Source organism: Lepisosteus oculatus, chromosome 9 (genome assembly GCF_040954835.1).
Source record: "Lepisosteus oculatus isolate fLepOcu1 chromosome 9, fLepOcu1.hap2, whole genome shotgun sequence".
NCBI classification, from domain to species: domain Eukaryota; kingdom Metazoa; phylum Chordata; class Actinopteri; order Semionotiformes; family Lepisosteidae; genus Lepisosteus; species Lepisosteus oculatus.
Window position 1 is genome coordinate 31,858,916 of NC_090704.1, and position 15,604 is coordinate 31,874,519.

General features: G+C 48.3%; 1 protein-coding gene and 1 long non-coding RNA gene across 3 annotated transcripts; one reads left to right on the top strand and one right to left on the bottom strand.

The window, feature by feature from the left end:
- Positions 1-321: 321 nt before the first annotated feature.
- On the bottom strand, positions 322-15,372 carry lrrc52 (leucine rich repeat containing 52). 2 transcript variants are annotated; one of them, XM_015356592.2, is made up of 3 exons: positions 14,897-15,372; positions 14,018-14,593; positions 322-834 (listed from the first exon to the last, which is right to left on the bottom strand). In XM_015356592.2, the coding sequence occupies exons 2-3, from the start codon at positions 14,577-14,579 to the stop codon at positions 509-511; spliced, it is 888 nt and encodes a 295-aa protein (XP_015212078.1). In that variant the 5' UTR covers positions 14,580-14,593; positions 14,897-15,372; the 3' UTR covers positions 322-508. The 2 variants fall into 2 exon arrangements, with proteins under 2 accessions (XP_015212078.1, XP_006635364.1); XM_006635301.3 differs by having other exon boundaries at positions 14,018-15,372.
- LOC138241258 (uncharacterized) lies at positions 772-6,654 on the top strand. Its single transcript, XR_011190457.1, has 3 exons — positions 772-861; positions 3,583-3,716; positions 5,867-6,654. It is a non-coding gene; the product is annotated as an uncharacterized lncRNA (long non-coding RNA).
- Positions 15,373-15,604: the final 232 nt, after the last annotated feature.

Sequence of the window (15,604 nt, forward strand, 5' to 3'; positions counted from 1 at the left end):
CCATATCTTGGTTTCAAACCACTGATTTCTGGATTACAGGACCAAAACCGCCATCCAAGAGGAATCCTTTGCCTATTGAGCTATTCAGCATTCCAACCTTTTTGAGATTTCAGAAGAAGCTGTGTTTTGTTTTGTAAAGGCATTCTAACACAAAGTCCCTGATAGTCTGGGTTGATGCCCTGCCCACGCTGAGCTGTAGAGCAGGAGACGGAGCCCTGTGATCAGAGATGCTCTGCCTCCTGTCCACACCAGCTGGGAATGGGAATGTGAGACACACTGCAGTGTGGAGTCCCCCACATGCCCACAAGCACTGAAACACACTTCCCTTTTTAATGCAACTTTTATTTTGACCTGCCTGGGTCACTGCCCTGGGGAAGCCAAGTGTCCGAGTCCAGTAGTGTCTTCCTCCTCTTTGATGCAGTTCCACCGCTAGTCCACAAGAGGTGCTGAAGGTGGCACCAGTGAGCTTCCTCTGTATGTTTTGGGGAAGCTGGGGAGGGCCCTCAGCTCAAACCTCCATGGCAGGCTTGCTAAGGTGCCCGTTGCCCTGGTTGCCCCCCACATGCCCCCCCTCTCCTGCCCCCCCTTCCTCATTCTCGTCCTCATTCTCGTCCTCCTTCCTCTTGTCGTAGCGCTCATAGAGCACCATGAGCACCCCCATCACCCAGGCGGACACGGTACCAGCCGAGAAGATGACGAAGCCGATGCCGATGAAGAAGAGGTAGTCCCAGTAGCCGAGCATCTGGTGGCAGTCCATTCGCAGCCTCATGCCCACCTCCGCCAGCCGCAGTCCGCTGAGGGCAGAGGGGCCCCGGCACACCGTCCGCACCTCATCTGCACAGGCACACAGACACATGGGGAGTAAGAACGATCCCACCTGCACAGTAGAGGTTACAGGGTGTGGGGTATAAGAGTAGAGGCTATGGGGGATAGACTGTACAGATTACAGGGTGTGGGGTATAAGAGTAGAGGCTATGGGGGATAGACTGTACAGATTACAGGGTGTGGGGTATAAGAGTAGAGGCTATGGGGGATAGACTGTACAGATTACAGGGTGTGGGGTATAAGAGTAGAGGCTATGGGGGATATGCTGTACAGATTACAGGGTGTGGGGTATAAGAGTAGAGGCTATGGGGGATATGCTGTACAGATGACAGGGTGTGGGGTATAAGAGTAGAGGCTATGGGGGATATACTGTACAGATTACAGGGTGTGGGGTATAAGAGTAGAGGCTATGGGGGATAGACTGTACAGATTACAGGGTGTGGGGTATAAGAGTAGAGGCTATGGGGGATAGACTGTACAGATTACAGGGTGTGGGGTATAAGAGTAGAGGCTATGGGGGATAGACTGTACAGATTACAGGGTGTGGGGTATAAGAGTAGAGACTATGGGGGATATGCTGTACAGATTACAGGGTGTGGGGTATAAGAGTAGAGGCTATGGGGGATATGCTGTACAGATTACAGGGTGTGGGGTATAAGAGTAGAGGCTATGGGGGATATGCTGTACAGATGACAGGGTGTGGGGTATAAGACTAGAGACTATGGGGGATATACTGTACAGATTACAGGGTGTGGGGTATAAGAGTAGAGGCTATGGGGGATATGCTGTACAGATTACAGGGTGTGGGGTATAAGAGTAGAGGCTATGGGGGATATACTGTACAGATTACAGGGTGTGGGGTATAAGAGTAGAGGCTATGGGGGATATACTGTACAGATTACAGGGTGTGGGGTATAAGAGTAGAGGCTATGGGGGATAGACTGTACAGATTACAGGGTGTGGGGTATAAGAGTAGAGGCTATGGGGGATATACTGTACAGATTACAGGGTGTGGGGTATAAGAGTAGAGACTATGGGGGATATACTGTACAGATTACAGGGTGTGGGGTATAAGAGTAGAGGCTATGGGGGATATACTGTACAGATTACAGGGTGTGGGGTATAAGAGTAGAGGCTATGGGGGATATGCTGTACAGATTACAGGGTGTGGGGTATAAGAGTAGAGGCTATGGGGGATATGCTGTACAGATTACAGGGTGTGGGGTATAAGAGTAGAGGCTATGGGGGATATGCTGTACAGATTACAGGGTGTGGGGTATAAGAGTAGAGGCTATGGGGGATATGCTGTACAGATTACAGGGTGTGGGGTATAAGAGTAGAGGCTATGGGGGATATGCTGTACAGATTACAGGGTGTGGGGTATAAGAGTAGAGGCTATGGGGGATATGCTGTACAGATTACAGGGTGTGGGGTATAAGAGTAGAGGCTATGGGGGATATGCTGTACAGATTACAGGGTGTGGGGTATAAGAGTAGAGGCTATGGGGGATATACTGTACAGATTACAGGGTGTGGGGTATAAGAGTAGAGGCTATGGGGGATATGCTGTACAGATTACAGGGTGTGGGGTATAAGAGTAGAGGCTATGGGAGATGTAGTGTAAAGATTACAGAGCGTGGGGGAGGTTACAGATTACAAGGTATGCTGGAGTATCCACAGATAACAGGGTGTGGCGATGTACAGAATACAGGAATAAGAGAGAAACAGCGACAGGGAGAGGTGGAGAGAGAGTATCCTAAAACTCCCATAACTACGTCGTTGTCCAGCTCATCAAAACCTCCTCTGACGCTGGCCCACCTGAAGGACGGGAGCCGCTGATATTCACAACATCACAATGTCAGCAGTGTCACCTGTCTTCTGCGGCGTGTCCAGTGTTGCATACTTAATTGCCTTTCACTGTCCTTCCTGCGTCCCTCTCCCCACTAGACCACAACTGTCCTTCAGAAACGGGCATTTCGGACATTTCTGTCCAGGAGTCTCCGAGTAATGAATGACAAGAAGAGAAAACCTGGCAGAACTCATTGACGTGTACAGTTTTAAGGCTGTTACAGGCTTTTATCCTTAAGACCTTCAGCCGGGCTCCAGGTGGTATTTGTGAGTGCATTGCTGATCTTAACAACAATAAGAATAGAATAAAATTCGGGAAGTAGGGCTGCAGGATTTTCCGTGACCACCCTGTCCATTGTAGGGATAATCACTGCAAATGTGAATGATGTTCTCACAGCATTTTTAAGCTTGTCATCACAGCTAGATTATTTGGGTTGCCTGTGAAGGCGGAGGGGGAGAGGGGGTTAGAAAAAAACCGAGGAGATGAACACTCACAACTGCAAAATAGGAGAGTTTGTCATCCGAACAGCTGCTGGAGAGCGGAAGGCATTCTTCTCGCACTGCCACATTTCCAGGATGTGTTTGATGGTCCTAATCAATCACAGATGTTTTCCAATTAAAGCAGTCCATTACATCTGATTCCGTAAGTGGAAACACCTCGCAGCAAATACACAAGGCTATCGAGGCACAATCAACAGGCCCATCAATCATTTTTTATCTTCCTCTCTTAACAAATCCAAATTACTTTCCAGATAATCTACATTTCATACAGCTCTCTGATGCCATAGCACACCACCCCAGTGATTGGTGCCTTGAAACACTGGACATATCTGCAGTCCTGCTTTAGTACAGTATAATGATGTTTTTGTGCCCATCCATGCCCTCTTTCTCCCTGCCCCTTCTGCCCCAGAGTATGTGGGTCCATTTCACTGGAGGCGAGAGACATCACTGATTTCTGAATGGAGAATAGGACCGACAGCAGGAAACGAGCTAGGAGGGAGTGTTGTTCGCTGTAACTAGCTGCTGTGTCACACGCAGTAAAAGGTAAGTGGGTTTAAGTTAAAACCAAGACTCTTGTAGCCTGCCCTGCTAGGAAGGAGGGGCTTATTCTCTCGCAGGGAGCAGAACTTTGACATTTTTTAGCAGAGCACATTTTTGCACAAAGGGTTGTGAACAAGCTTCTCAGCCATCTTGGTGAAGCTGACGATACCCGTCTTTCTTCAAAAGAGGACAAGGGGAGATTCTTGAACCAGATATCTACTGGTCTCTTGTTAGTAACTGCTCTTGTGCAGTGGGCAGAAAGAGATACAGAGAACGAGGGCTGTGAGCCAGAAAGACGAGGGGAAAGTGATGGGCCTGACAGCGGAGTCATTAGTGCGGCAGTCAGTGCGTCCTGTCAGCTCGGGTCTGGGGGAGTCCTGCAGGAAACGTTAACTTGCATCACTCCTGTCACTTAGAGTGACGCATGTAGTCCACTGCACTCTCCAGCTCTCCAGCAAGGAGATCCTCATTAGACCTCCACTCCACGGTCTGTTTCACCTTGATACCTTTTTTTTACTCCCAATTGTACACTAGAAAGCACACAAAATAGAAGACTGCATTTTTTCATTCTTATGGGCACCAACAATGATTACTGCAGATCATTACACAAAGGGAGAACATCAGGCTTATACCTGCTTGCGAGATAAAACAAACACTACATTTAACTGCACCTCAATGAAAAGTCCAAATGAAAAACGTTATATTTTTTGGGCCATCACTTCCTGTGGGAGTTGCAGTATACTCTATTGTAAATAACATTTGGAAAGATTTATAAATCGTGTCTACACACTGACTGTAGTTCCTTTAGAGCGCAAATAACCCAAAATGCTCCCCGCACTCTTTTAGATGGGGATGTACATGGTTACGGTTCTCGAGACACATAATTTTGCGTATTTCTAAATACATTAAGATCGTCACTCAAAACACCTCATATCTGTAAATACTAAAAAAAAATATAAAAGCACACATGGAAGAGGACGTCCAACTATTATCATTTACGCTCTTTGCACAGGGTGTTCTATCCTTTTTTATTGCTGATCTACATGGGTTCACAGCCGGTATTCCTGGACTAGTGCCATTCCTCCTGTCCTCAGGGGTCGGAACACTTCACCAGGAACTTTTCTGGGCTTTAAGTCTCCAGATAAGAGGACTGAAGCCTTATAGCAAAACAGTGAAACCGATATGATTTCCGTTACACGTCAGATTGGCCCCATTCCGCAGAGACAGATGTAAGAATCTAAAATTACTTTTAAAATAAAATGTTTTTTCTGCTTCGTCGTCGGAATTTGTTTCATGGTATACAGTCAGTAGAGAAATGCATCCTACTGCTACCCATCTGGGAGCCCTAGTTATGTCCCTGGATGAACTCGGTATGTTTATTTCATTCAAAGATCTCTTCTGTGTGCTGGAAGTGCTGCGTGTCCCACACAGTCCCAGTCAGAGTGTGTAACAGCCCTGCGGTGAGCAGTCGCACTCAGGACACCACCGGCTTTCCTCTCCAGACCTCCCCCACAGCCGTGCGGAGAGGCTCCTCCGCTCCCACTCCCACGGTTCACCTTCACGAAGGGCATCGCGGCGCCGCGTCACCCAGCCAGAGCCCCCAGCCCCGCTCTGCCCTTTCCCCTCACCTAGCCTGGGTGGAATGCCGCCTTCAAACGAACCCGACACTATAAATAGGGCAAAGACACACAGTCTCCCCCTCCCCCCCCCCCCCCCCCATAACTCCGGGGCTTGCCTCCCATCTCAGCCCCACCGGATACTCCTGGCCCTGACGGCTCTCCTCACGCATCTGAAACAAACCATCCCACATGTCCTACTGTTTTCATACTGTTGCTGCACATTTATGCAGTACCTCCCCCCTCACACATACACCTCAGTCATCCCCCACCTCTGCCCCTGAAGAGGTGTGAAATGACCCCCAGGTCTTAGATCCAAGAGATAAACTGCCTTTATCTCCCCTCTTCGTTTCCATTTCTCCTGTGTTCTGTGTCCAGCTGTGCTCAAAGGTGTTTGTGCTCAAGGGCTTACTTCAGATGCCTATCTGAGCCGCGCTATAAATGTAGCTATTTTTAACCCAAGCCACAGAATTATGTAATTGTGTATGTTTATCATTAAGAAGAAGCTCCTTTTTTTTTTTTCTTCGGAACATCGAGCCGGCTGGGGTTCGTCGGCACTACAGAGAGATCAGTCGGAGAGGGTTCTTGTGACCTGCGTGCACCACCACAGCAGGAATCCGAGATCTCAGGCTCTCCCTCTCCTCGGGCGGCTACAGTGATAAAAACGCTTTCTGCAGTTTTTGAAAGGAAGAAGAAGTGCAGATCACAGATGTGAGACGGCCTGAAATCTAGCTGGGGATGGTGCAGAGGGGGTATCAGTGGAGAGTGCGAGTTTGTGTTGGAGGATGGGGTGTGTATGACTGTATACTGACACAGTGTTCACCCCTAACCCACTCCTCATGCATTTATTGGCCAATCTACTACTTGATCAATGTATTTACTAATAAAGGACTTATCAATTGATTGACTGGGAGAAAGAGTCTGAGTTATGCTGCAGGCTGAGGCACCAGGGCAGCTGGAAGGACTTGCATGTAGTTTTCCCTTCATGTCTCTTGAGTTTGAGGGCGTTACAACATGTAGCTGAACGCACAGAAGCCACTCCAGCAGCTAAGGGGGGAAGGATACCATGTATAATATTTAAGGAATTTGTCCCGGATGAATAAAGTCAGGGCAAGGACATAAATATGTGGGAGCAGAGCCATTCAGCGTGTCAATACCAAAACTGTAAATTCTCAATCTGACCGAATGCCAACACAGTAAAAGAAGGACAGGGCTCACAAGACTAATTTGTCTGAGGATGGCTTTGAGCTTGCCAAGAACTGCTAGCATTAGTTGCTGTGAGTAATAGGTATCCATCCATTGCCAAATACTTTCCAATCTACACTTGGTAATTTATTAAAAGCATTTTTTTTTTTAGAAATACTGTATCATGGTGGTTTGGTTTTTTTTTTACATATATTTCTCATTTTATCTTCATTAAGTGCTCTGAAAGCAGATTAATAATGATTACAGTTTTGCCTTACTAAATATCAATAGCCTCTTTGGCACACGGGAATAATACACTGTTGGAAAATATTATTATATTATTATGGAAACAAGGGATCCTGGCCCAGGTCTTGAGAATGACCTTGCGTCACATACAGAAACTGGTGTTTCTTCGTGACCAGGAACATGTTTCCTCTTTAATAAAAAAAGCCATTAACTTGTAACATGGAACTAATCATACACCTACTTCAACATTTGTTTCCAAGAATATTTATATTGATATTTAAATTGACTACTGACCAAAATATCTTGCTGCTTGCATTAATCTGCCTACTAGGAATCATTTCTGGGAATACTTGTCAAAAATACAACCACACAATGGTCAAGACCTGGATTAAATACAAACTGCAAATTAAACACCTGGTGACTGACTGCTTGCTGAGTGCTGAAAACTGACTTCACCTGCCACATCCTAAAGCACACTGTGGTTTATTCCAGACAATCTGTCTCGATCTTTGTAGAGACAAGCAGGCAAAACGTAAAAACCTAAAGAAAGCTTTCAATTTCGTTTTTTAAGAGCCCAGCAGAAAGGCCGGTCTGGTGAGTTAACTGATCCGGGGGAGGTAAAAGAGAAAAAAAAGGTTGTCGTGTCCCGGTCAGGGTAAGGAAAGATAGGGTCTTACTCCAGCAACGTTACCTAAGTGGAAAAAGACACTGCAGTGACACTGTCAGCAGGAGACTCGAGTGTCAAACCAGAGTCCATCTTACACCCGGGGTTTAATCTCAGCCTGTCATGAAATAGTCTGAAGTCATTTAATAAGCCGACCAGCGCGCTGTACTGTATGTCCAACTCAATAAAACATGTCTCTCCTGCAAATGGTGAGCACAGAATTTGGAGTTGTCAAAAGAGGTGACAAGGGCTGTTGTATAGACAGTTATCAGCTCTAATCTGGGACTCCACTCTTCTCTCCACACCTCCAGTGAATGAGTGGGAGGTCAGCACTGAACTGGGACTGGATGCTTTAATAAAATCAGACTGACAGCACAGTACAGCGGCTGCCCGGCTCCCCTCCTCCAGATCCTGGCGGCTTTATGGGCTTTTTGTTCCACCTGAGCTCTTCATAAGTTACCAAACGAATTATTCACTCGACTGAGCCACTTCAACCTGTCCCCCAGGTCTCAGGCAGCTCATCAATCAGGAGAGTGCAGAACGCACAGGAGGGCGGCCTGCAGGACTGAGCCGGAACAAAGTTCCTCCTGCCAGCAGGAGCCCTTGAGGATTTCCGGAATCTGAGCCGCAGGTATCTCAGGATGAGCACCGCGAGCCCGTTGGGAAGAGCACACTCCCGGCTTTGTGCGGTTTACGGTCCTCAAAACCCCGTTGACCGTCACTCGACATACAGTGGAAAGAGTTACTATGCCAGAACTGGTGGATTCCAGGAGTCCAATTGTGGAAAGGCTGTGCTCAGAAAGTGATTTTGCAGGGCCTCCCACCCTGAGCTGAGCGGGCGCTGAGGGACAGTGAAGGTCGTTAATGTGCCGGACCTCGCGGCCTCTCCTCCTCTGACCTCCCGGCCCTCTTTCTTGCCCTGCTCTTCTCTCGTTCCCCGTTTCTCCCCGGCTCTGCCCTGCGCTGCCCCTGCCTTATTCTCTTTCCAGTCACCTCCGTGACGACGCCTCTCCGAGTCCTTTCCCCCGTCTCTCTCCGACCCCTCCCCCCTGTCCCTCAGACTCGCTCCCTGTTGTGGCTGCTCCCCGCTCTCGCAGTTTCCAGCTCTATGAATTTTTAACTCCCCGCCTTCTCACATGTTCCCCACGCCTCGCGCCCTGAACGCCGCCCTGGCACAGTGCCCTGCCGCCCGGGGAACGGACATGCCCCACTGAGCCCACCTGCTGCCCAAGGTAAATCATGGTGTTGTTGCACTGTGGTGTAGCAAGGCACAATGAAAGCACAAAATGGCTCATTCAGTCTAGGTTAAAACCTGCTGTCCTACGGCAATGGGAAAGATAATGATGCAGTAGAGGCACAAGAAAACCACTGTAAAAATGTTCAAAATGCACTGTGGTAAAATGGCAAAGGAGAACTAGAGATTCACAAACTACTGCAACTGTCTTAGCTGTGTACATCTGCAGCACCAACAGCACAGCTGTTACCAGTCAAATATGAGGTAAAATATTAATATAAATATGTGGGTCTTTGTTGACTGGAGTGTTTAATTCCTTATATCTAAAGCGTGTGGATGTGTATTACACATATATATAATAATAATAATAATTGCTTACACTTATATAGCGCTTTTCTGGACACTCCACTCAAAGCGCTTTACAGGTAATGGGGTCTCCCCTCCACCACCACCAATGTGCAGCATCCACCTGGATGATGCGACGGCAGCCATAGTGCGCCAGAACGCTCACCACACATCAGCTATTAGTGGGGAGGAGAGCAGAGAGTAATGAAGCCAATTCATAGATGGGGATTATTAGGAGGCCATGATTGGTTAAGGCCAATGGGAAATTTGGCCAGGACGCCGGGGTTACACCCCTACTCTTTTCGAGAAACGCCCTGGGATTTTTAATGACCACAGAGAGTCAGGACCTCGGTTTTACGTCTCATCCGAAGGACGGCACCTGTTTACAGTATAGTGTCCCCATCACTATACTGGGGCATTAGGACCCACGTGGACCACAGGGTGAGCGCCCCCTGCTGGCCCCACTAACACCTCTTCCAGCAGCAACCTTAGTTTTTCCCAGGAGGTCTCCCATCCAGGTACTGACCAGGCTCACACCTGCTTAGCTTCAGTGGGTTGCCAGTTGTGAGTTGCAGGGTGATATGATACACAATGATACAGGATACATGAGAGAAAGGAATATCAGGAATATCAAGGTAAAGAATCATTGTGCTGAGAAATTACCTTTACCCTAGTTTAGTTCTTTATTCTATCGTGCTGGTTTTGAAACCCCTCTTCCTCATATCAGACTGTGCTACATTTCTATACTTCTTTTGAACTGGTTGGAGAATTTCTATACCTATTGGTGAATGTTCCATTATACGTAAAGCAATTGTATTATAAACTTCAGTAAACCTTAGAAAAAAATCTCAGCCAAATGAATAAGGTGTTTCTGTAGCCCCTTTCCCCTTAAACTCGGGATCTTCACAGCGAACCCGGCAGCCACAGTGATGCACTGCTACCCCTGGGCCGGTTTGTCAGTCTTTTCAGGGAGTGGGACAGTACTGATTGACCTTCATACCATGTGCTCTCTGCCCAATACCCCAGAGCACCAGGCAGAACTAAGCCAACAGTAAGAAGGTACTTCTCAGACACATGGGACACCAGGTACACGAGAGTCCGTGGAGAAAGATGAGCACCCAGGCCGGACTTGAAGGAATCTAATGTTTCAGCGTCCCTGACATTGGAGGGGATGGAGTTCCTTCTAGCTCAACGTCTGAAGTTTCCTGCCCCAGCTTGAAGAAAACCTCTACCTGGTGGGTGTTCATCTTATTAGTTAACCCCAAAAGACTCAAAGATAAACCTTCATTGTAATCGTGATGTGTTGTGACTTGTCTTCACAGCCTTTACAGTGTCCTGGGTCTCACAAAATGTCTAGTAATTCTGAATAAAAGTCGTATTGGTGGTTTTTCTGGGGGGAGTTAATGGTTGAATAAACCTCTTGTGTAAAAACAAAAACATCAGAACATAAAGAAGGACAGAACGGGAAGAGAACTCTGTTGTTGATTTGGCTATTGGTCGCTTATCATTCCCTGAATTTCATCCAACAATTTCCTGAAAGACGCCAACAAGTCTGTTCCAAGACAGTGCCGTAGCTTGTTAGTTTGCTCTGGACAATATCTATCCTGGACACCGTTCCAGGCAAAGAAGCACCAGTCACTACTGATAGGGCAGAGCACTGAGGTGGGTTGGTCTCCTTATCCCACTGGACTCCGGGAAGCCTGTCCTTCTTGTCTTTTCGGACGATGAAAGGGAACTGGGAAGAAAAAGCCCAGGGAGAACAGACAAACTCCAAACAGACAGCAGCCTCAGGCTGGAATCAAGCCCACGGGTGCAGGAGCTATGAGCCAGCAGAACGAACTTTCACACCGCAGACACCGCTCAAAAGACTCGTGTCAGCTTCTTTCGAACGGTTTTTTTTCCAGACTTTCAGCAGTCTGCAGATGTAATTGATCAGAGCTCCGCTGGCATGCTCTCCGCTGTTCAGGTAGAACAACAGTCATTAGCAGTTAGCAGCCCCACGTTGTGGCACAGCTGGACAGTTCGACACATTAGCCCGAGGAGACGGCGGGGCATCCCAGCGAGGGCTGCGGGCTTCTGGTTCTCTTTCCTCCTAACCCATCGTCTTATTGGCTCAGGTGGAAGCGTTTAATATTTTCTTCAAGGCCTTTTGAGGCTCATGGTCCGAGGACGCACCTGCAGTGCACAGGATGTCCTCAGGCTGAGGTCAAGCAGACTTCAGTGTTCTGGGCTGAAGCAGAACTAAGCCAAAGAGCCTGCAGGAATGAGGTCTGACAGCCCTGTTCATGACTGACAGCAGTGTAAGGATCCCCAAAGTTCCCTGTCTGAGGCGATTCTGATCATCAGCCCCTCAGTGGAACCCCACAAATCCCCAGTTGCCAGTGTTGCTGCCCCCCCCAGCGCACCGAGCACGCAGGACGAACACGGCACAGCACCCTGACTCAGCTGTCAGATCGGGATGACTCACTGACTGTCTGCAGCGCCGCACAAGAGCTCTTCCTCAGCAGAGAGCACCTTGACCTGCCTGAAAGGCGACACGCCGGATACGTGAACGAATGTGTGATACATATTATTGGCACCTGAAGCAATAATATCATCGTCGTTCTTCTTCGCCATACCGTCAATGTAGAATGCTTAATCAACAGCCAGCAGTTTATTGATGAATTAATTCACTCGCCCCTCCAGGCGAGCTCTGATGTGTACAGCTTTATAACTGTACTGTATCTCCTAGGACAAAGTCAACCGTCTGAGTATTTGCGATCAGTTGTCCTTTAAGATTTTAAGCTCTTTTTAGGATCCTTTCAAACTGGAAACAAATGCCCCTGGTCTGCAATGTGAGAGAACAACTCAGATGCGTGTATCCTGTCCCGGCCAAGTCTGTCTTGGCTACGTCTCGGGGAGATTTCTAAACTCTTTAAAATGGAAGTTAGTTTAAAAAAAACACAAGGTTTAGCCTAGGCCACTCCTCCCTGGTTTAACGATGCTGCACTAGAATTGCCTAGGGCTCGGCTTATTCTTCAGGGTGGGGTCGGAGCCAAGGACTGTCTTTGCGGTCACACCCATGGCCTTCAGGAACCTGTCTGCCGAGGCAGGGAGCCGGGGGCCAGAGGTCTGCAGCAGTTCTCCGGCTCTTCATCCCAGCAGAGCTCTCAGCTCTCAAGTGAACCTCACACGAACAAATGATCCGCTAATAAGGCCCTGTTATAATTATGGCCAGCAATGAAACTGCTGGAGGTCTCACGATCCCTCTAAAAATTCATGAGTAATTTGAGGGCTGAGGGCGAAATCGGCTTCAAACCAGACGCCATCTGAAAATTACAATCCCGCTCCTTGATGGCCGCATTGTGTCTGCCGGAAGCCTTTTCCTTCTGCCATCTGGAAAACTTTCATTACTGGCTGGGTTTGTAATTTGCAAGTGGCAGATGTGCCAAGGTTCCGACATCATACTTTACACTTCAAATTGCACAGTTTTGAATACGAACCGACATCTATGTTTAACCTCCTTGCAAGCAGGTTAATTCTGAACTCTATACAGTGACCCGACCTTAAGGATCACCGATCGCAGATGGCCTTAACTTAAGCAAGTCTAGGACCACTGCCAATCAGCAAGACTACTCGTTAGTGGAGCACAAGAAGAGAAAAACTTGGCTGTATTTTTCCAGAGTCTCTGGTTATATGTAAGGCACTCTCTGAAACCACTGGTTTTAGTCAACATCTGTGTTTACAGCTGAAAATTCAAGGTCAAACAAAAAGCAAAGTTTCTCAATGGTTGAGTCACAACGACAGCAATAAATCAGGAGAGTGCATTAGAAAAATTGCTAGCAATAGCTGCCAAATGCACAGCCACCCAAAGGCTAGCTGGTAGTGTGACTCTCTTTTGCCCACTACAGTGACTGCCTGTCAGCTTGAGAATTAACAGCTTTGATATTGACACACTGGGCACTGACTGGCAAAGCTGCCTTGTAATATTCAGGCTTTCTTCTGGCTTGCTCACCTGCAGATTCCCCAAGCTGCCTGCTGGCCCCATTATCATCAGGGCCTGTCATAAAAGGTTACTGTTGTAATCTCCCACCCTGTGCACAGGTTTTGACCTGCATTTGATTTGCTTCTCCGTGGTCACACAAGCTTTTCCGTCATGCTCTACAATACTTGATTCAGCTTTTTTAATGCTTTATAATTTCACTGTGCTTTACTACACTTTGAACTGCATTAACCGTGGTATACCGCAGTAAAAGTGTTCACACGAGGAAGACGAAGGTTCTGAAAACGACAGCTGACCGTGTCATGCCAGAAATATGATCTAATGTTTTGTTTATTTTGCGCGCTTTTGTTCATATTTTGGGCTTTCTTTCTGGTGATTATTCTGGAGCCAAAGCCAGCAATGCAAATTCTAGGCTAAAAATCGTTTGTGCGATCCAAGTAAGGAAATTGATATTTTGATGAAGGGTTCCAAGCACGATCGTAAACTCTCCTGCTCGGAGTTTAGCCGGGACAGAAACGAAATGACGCAGGACGGGGTCGCTGCAGTTTACAGCCTTTTTCAAGGGCACCTCAGGAACAGAGCAATTGCCCCCCTCCAAACGTGTTTACTAAACCATACTCACACGCAAGGTCGAAATGTCGGTGGCTGTCGGTGATTTTAGTGGAATTAATACTCGTCCACACGGTATACAAAGTGTTACACGCAGCTACGGACAGAAATCTGTAAATCTTGCTTTTTCTCTTGCCTTTGAACTTTCCTGTACACCGCCTGCAAGTGCAAATCTGACTGCTGTTCCTTCCAGGAGCTACTTAGCCGTAGAAAAGTAGAAAACAATTCCAAGGTTTTCTGCTTACACAGCCGTCAGACAGAACAACATCACGTCGAATTGTGCCGTGTGTCTCACGGAACAAACATCTGAACCACACGATGAACCCCCAGACACAAGGCCGAGGTTACCGACAGGCGAGCTCGTCGGGGGAAGGAGGAACAGGGAGAGGGGGAGGACGGAAAGGAGGAAGAAGAGCAACTCACCCTGAAACTTGAATCCCTCCACCTGCACCCAGAGGCAGAGGTCTTCCGTGTCGCAGTCGCAGCGCCAGGGGTTCCCGCTGAGGCCGAGGGAGCGCAGGGCGGGCAGGGCGATCAGCGTGCTGATGTTCAGGGAGGTCAGGTTGTTCCTGCTGATGTCGAGCACCTGCAGAGCCGCGTTTTCGGCGAAGGCGTCGGGGTGGATCTCGGAGAGGCCCGGGTTGTCCGTCATCCGCAGCATCACCAGGCTGCCCAGCGGGCCGAACGTCCTGTCGTCGATTTGGGCCAGGTTGTTGAAAGAGAGGTCCAGGTAAGCGAGCTTCCGGAGGTTACCGAAGGTGGACTCGGAGATCTCCGTGAGGGAGTTGTTGCTGCAGTCTAGGTAGACTAAGTCAGACAGGTAGTTGAGCTGCAGAGCCGGGAGCTCCTTGATGCGATTGTTGGAGATGATGAGCTGTCGGGTGGCCAAGGGCAGCTCTCGGGGAAGATCGATGAGCTGTTGGCCGGAGCACTGGACCACCAACTGGTCATCACACACGCAGCGGTCGGGACACCCGGCCGTCATCACCGGGGATGGGGCTACCCCCATTACAAAAATTAAAAGGCAGATCAGCCGCAAAGACTGCGCGCTGGGCTCAGGAAGAAGGCGCATGATACAGCCGAGGGCTTCATTAACTCTGTCTGGACGGTGCCCGAGCACACTCCCGCATTCTTCATTGATCTTTATTGCTAGTGAGTTAGTCTAGGATTAGTATTCCGTGGGGCTTTTTTTTTAAAATAGTTTTTAATAATAGTAAGACTACTGTTACGCGCTCACACCTCGGTCAATTAATACAAAAGATAAATGCAAGAGTTTCTAGTCCGCACAATACTCTACTGTACCACTTGACAGCTGACTCCGGGTTTCAGCGGCGGTATGCGCGTTGATTCCTCTGTGCCCGTAATGATCTCCGTGCCTTTTCTGCCTTCTGTCTTCTTTTGTTTGGTTCTTTCCCCGTGTTATACTTTCGAAACTCCTTGCAGCCCCTCAATTTCTGCAGCGTCAGTGTACAGTAACTGCTCGTCCGCAGTGAGCTACAGTATAATCCTTTTTGTGTGTGTGTGGTTTTTTTCCTGAGAGCGAGAGCGTGTTAGTGCTCGTGTCCTTGTTTATGATAGGAGTCGGTCTGTGTGCGCACTGTATGTGCGTGTGATCCCATCTACAGGGGCTGAGTGCGAGAGAAGGAGACGGAATGAGAGTGCGTGTGCTGTCCTGTGCGTGTTTGTGGGTGCGCGGTACCTGCCGGTAGAGACCGGGAGCTTTGTGATCTCAGAGATCCTGAGAGGCCGTGTGACCTGCTGTCACACAAGTTGACTGTCAACGTGCTATAGTGACGTAACCAGGTGTATTTATGACACCTTTAAAGAAAATGAACCGCTTAAAAAAAATTAGCAGCGACAAACAAACTCGAGACGCAAAGGGTAACAGAAGCAGCAGATCTGAAAACCCACGAAACAGCGGTGGCCAGTCCCCCGCGTTCGCCCTTAACGGTTCACGGATGCTCTCCGGTCTTTTCTCCGACGGTTGTGTGCTGCACTGTCGACCGTCTG

What these genes read in the sequence shown, in the direction of transcription:
- lrrc52 (XM_006635301.3), bottom strand. Translation starts at nt 14,666, where the DNA reads ATGCGCCTTCTTCCTGAGCCCAGCGCGCAGTCTTTGCGGCTGATCTGC. An exon ending in GGAGGGATTCAAGTTTCAGG is followed by an intron (nt 835 to 14,017) that starts GTGAGTTGCTCT and finishes GTGCCTGTGCAG; the next exon opens with ATGAGGTGCGGACGGTGTGC.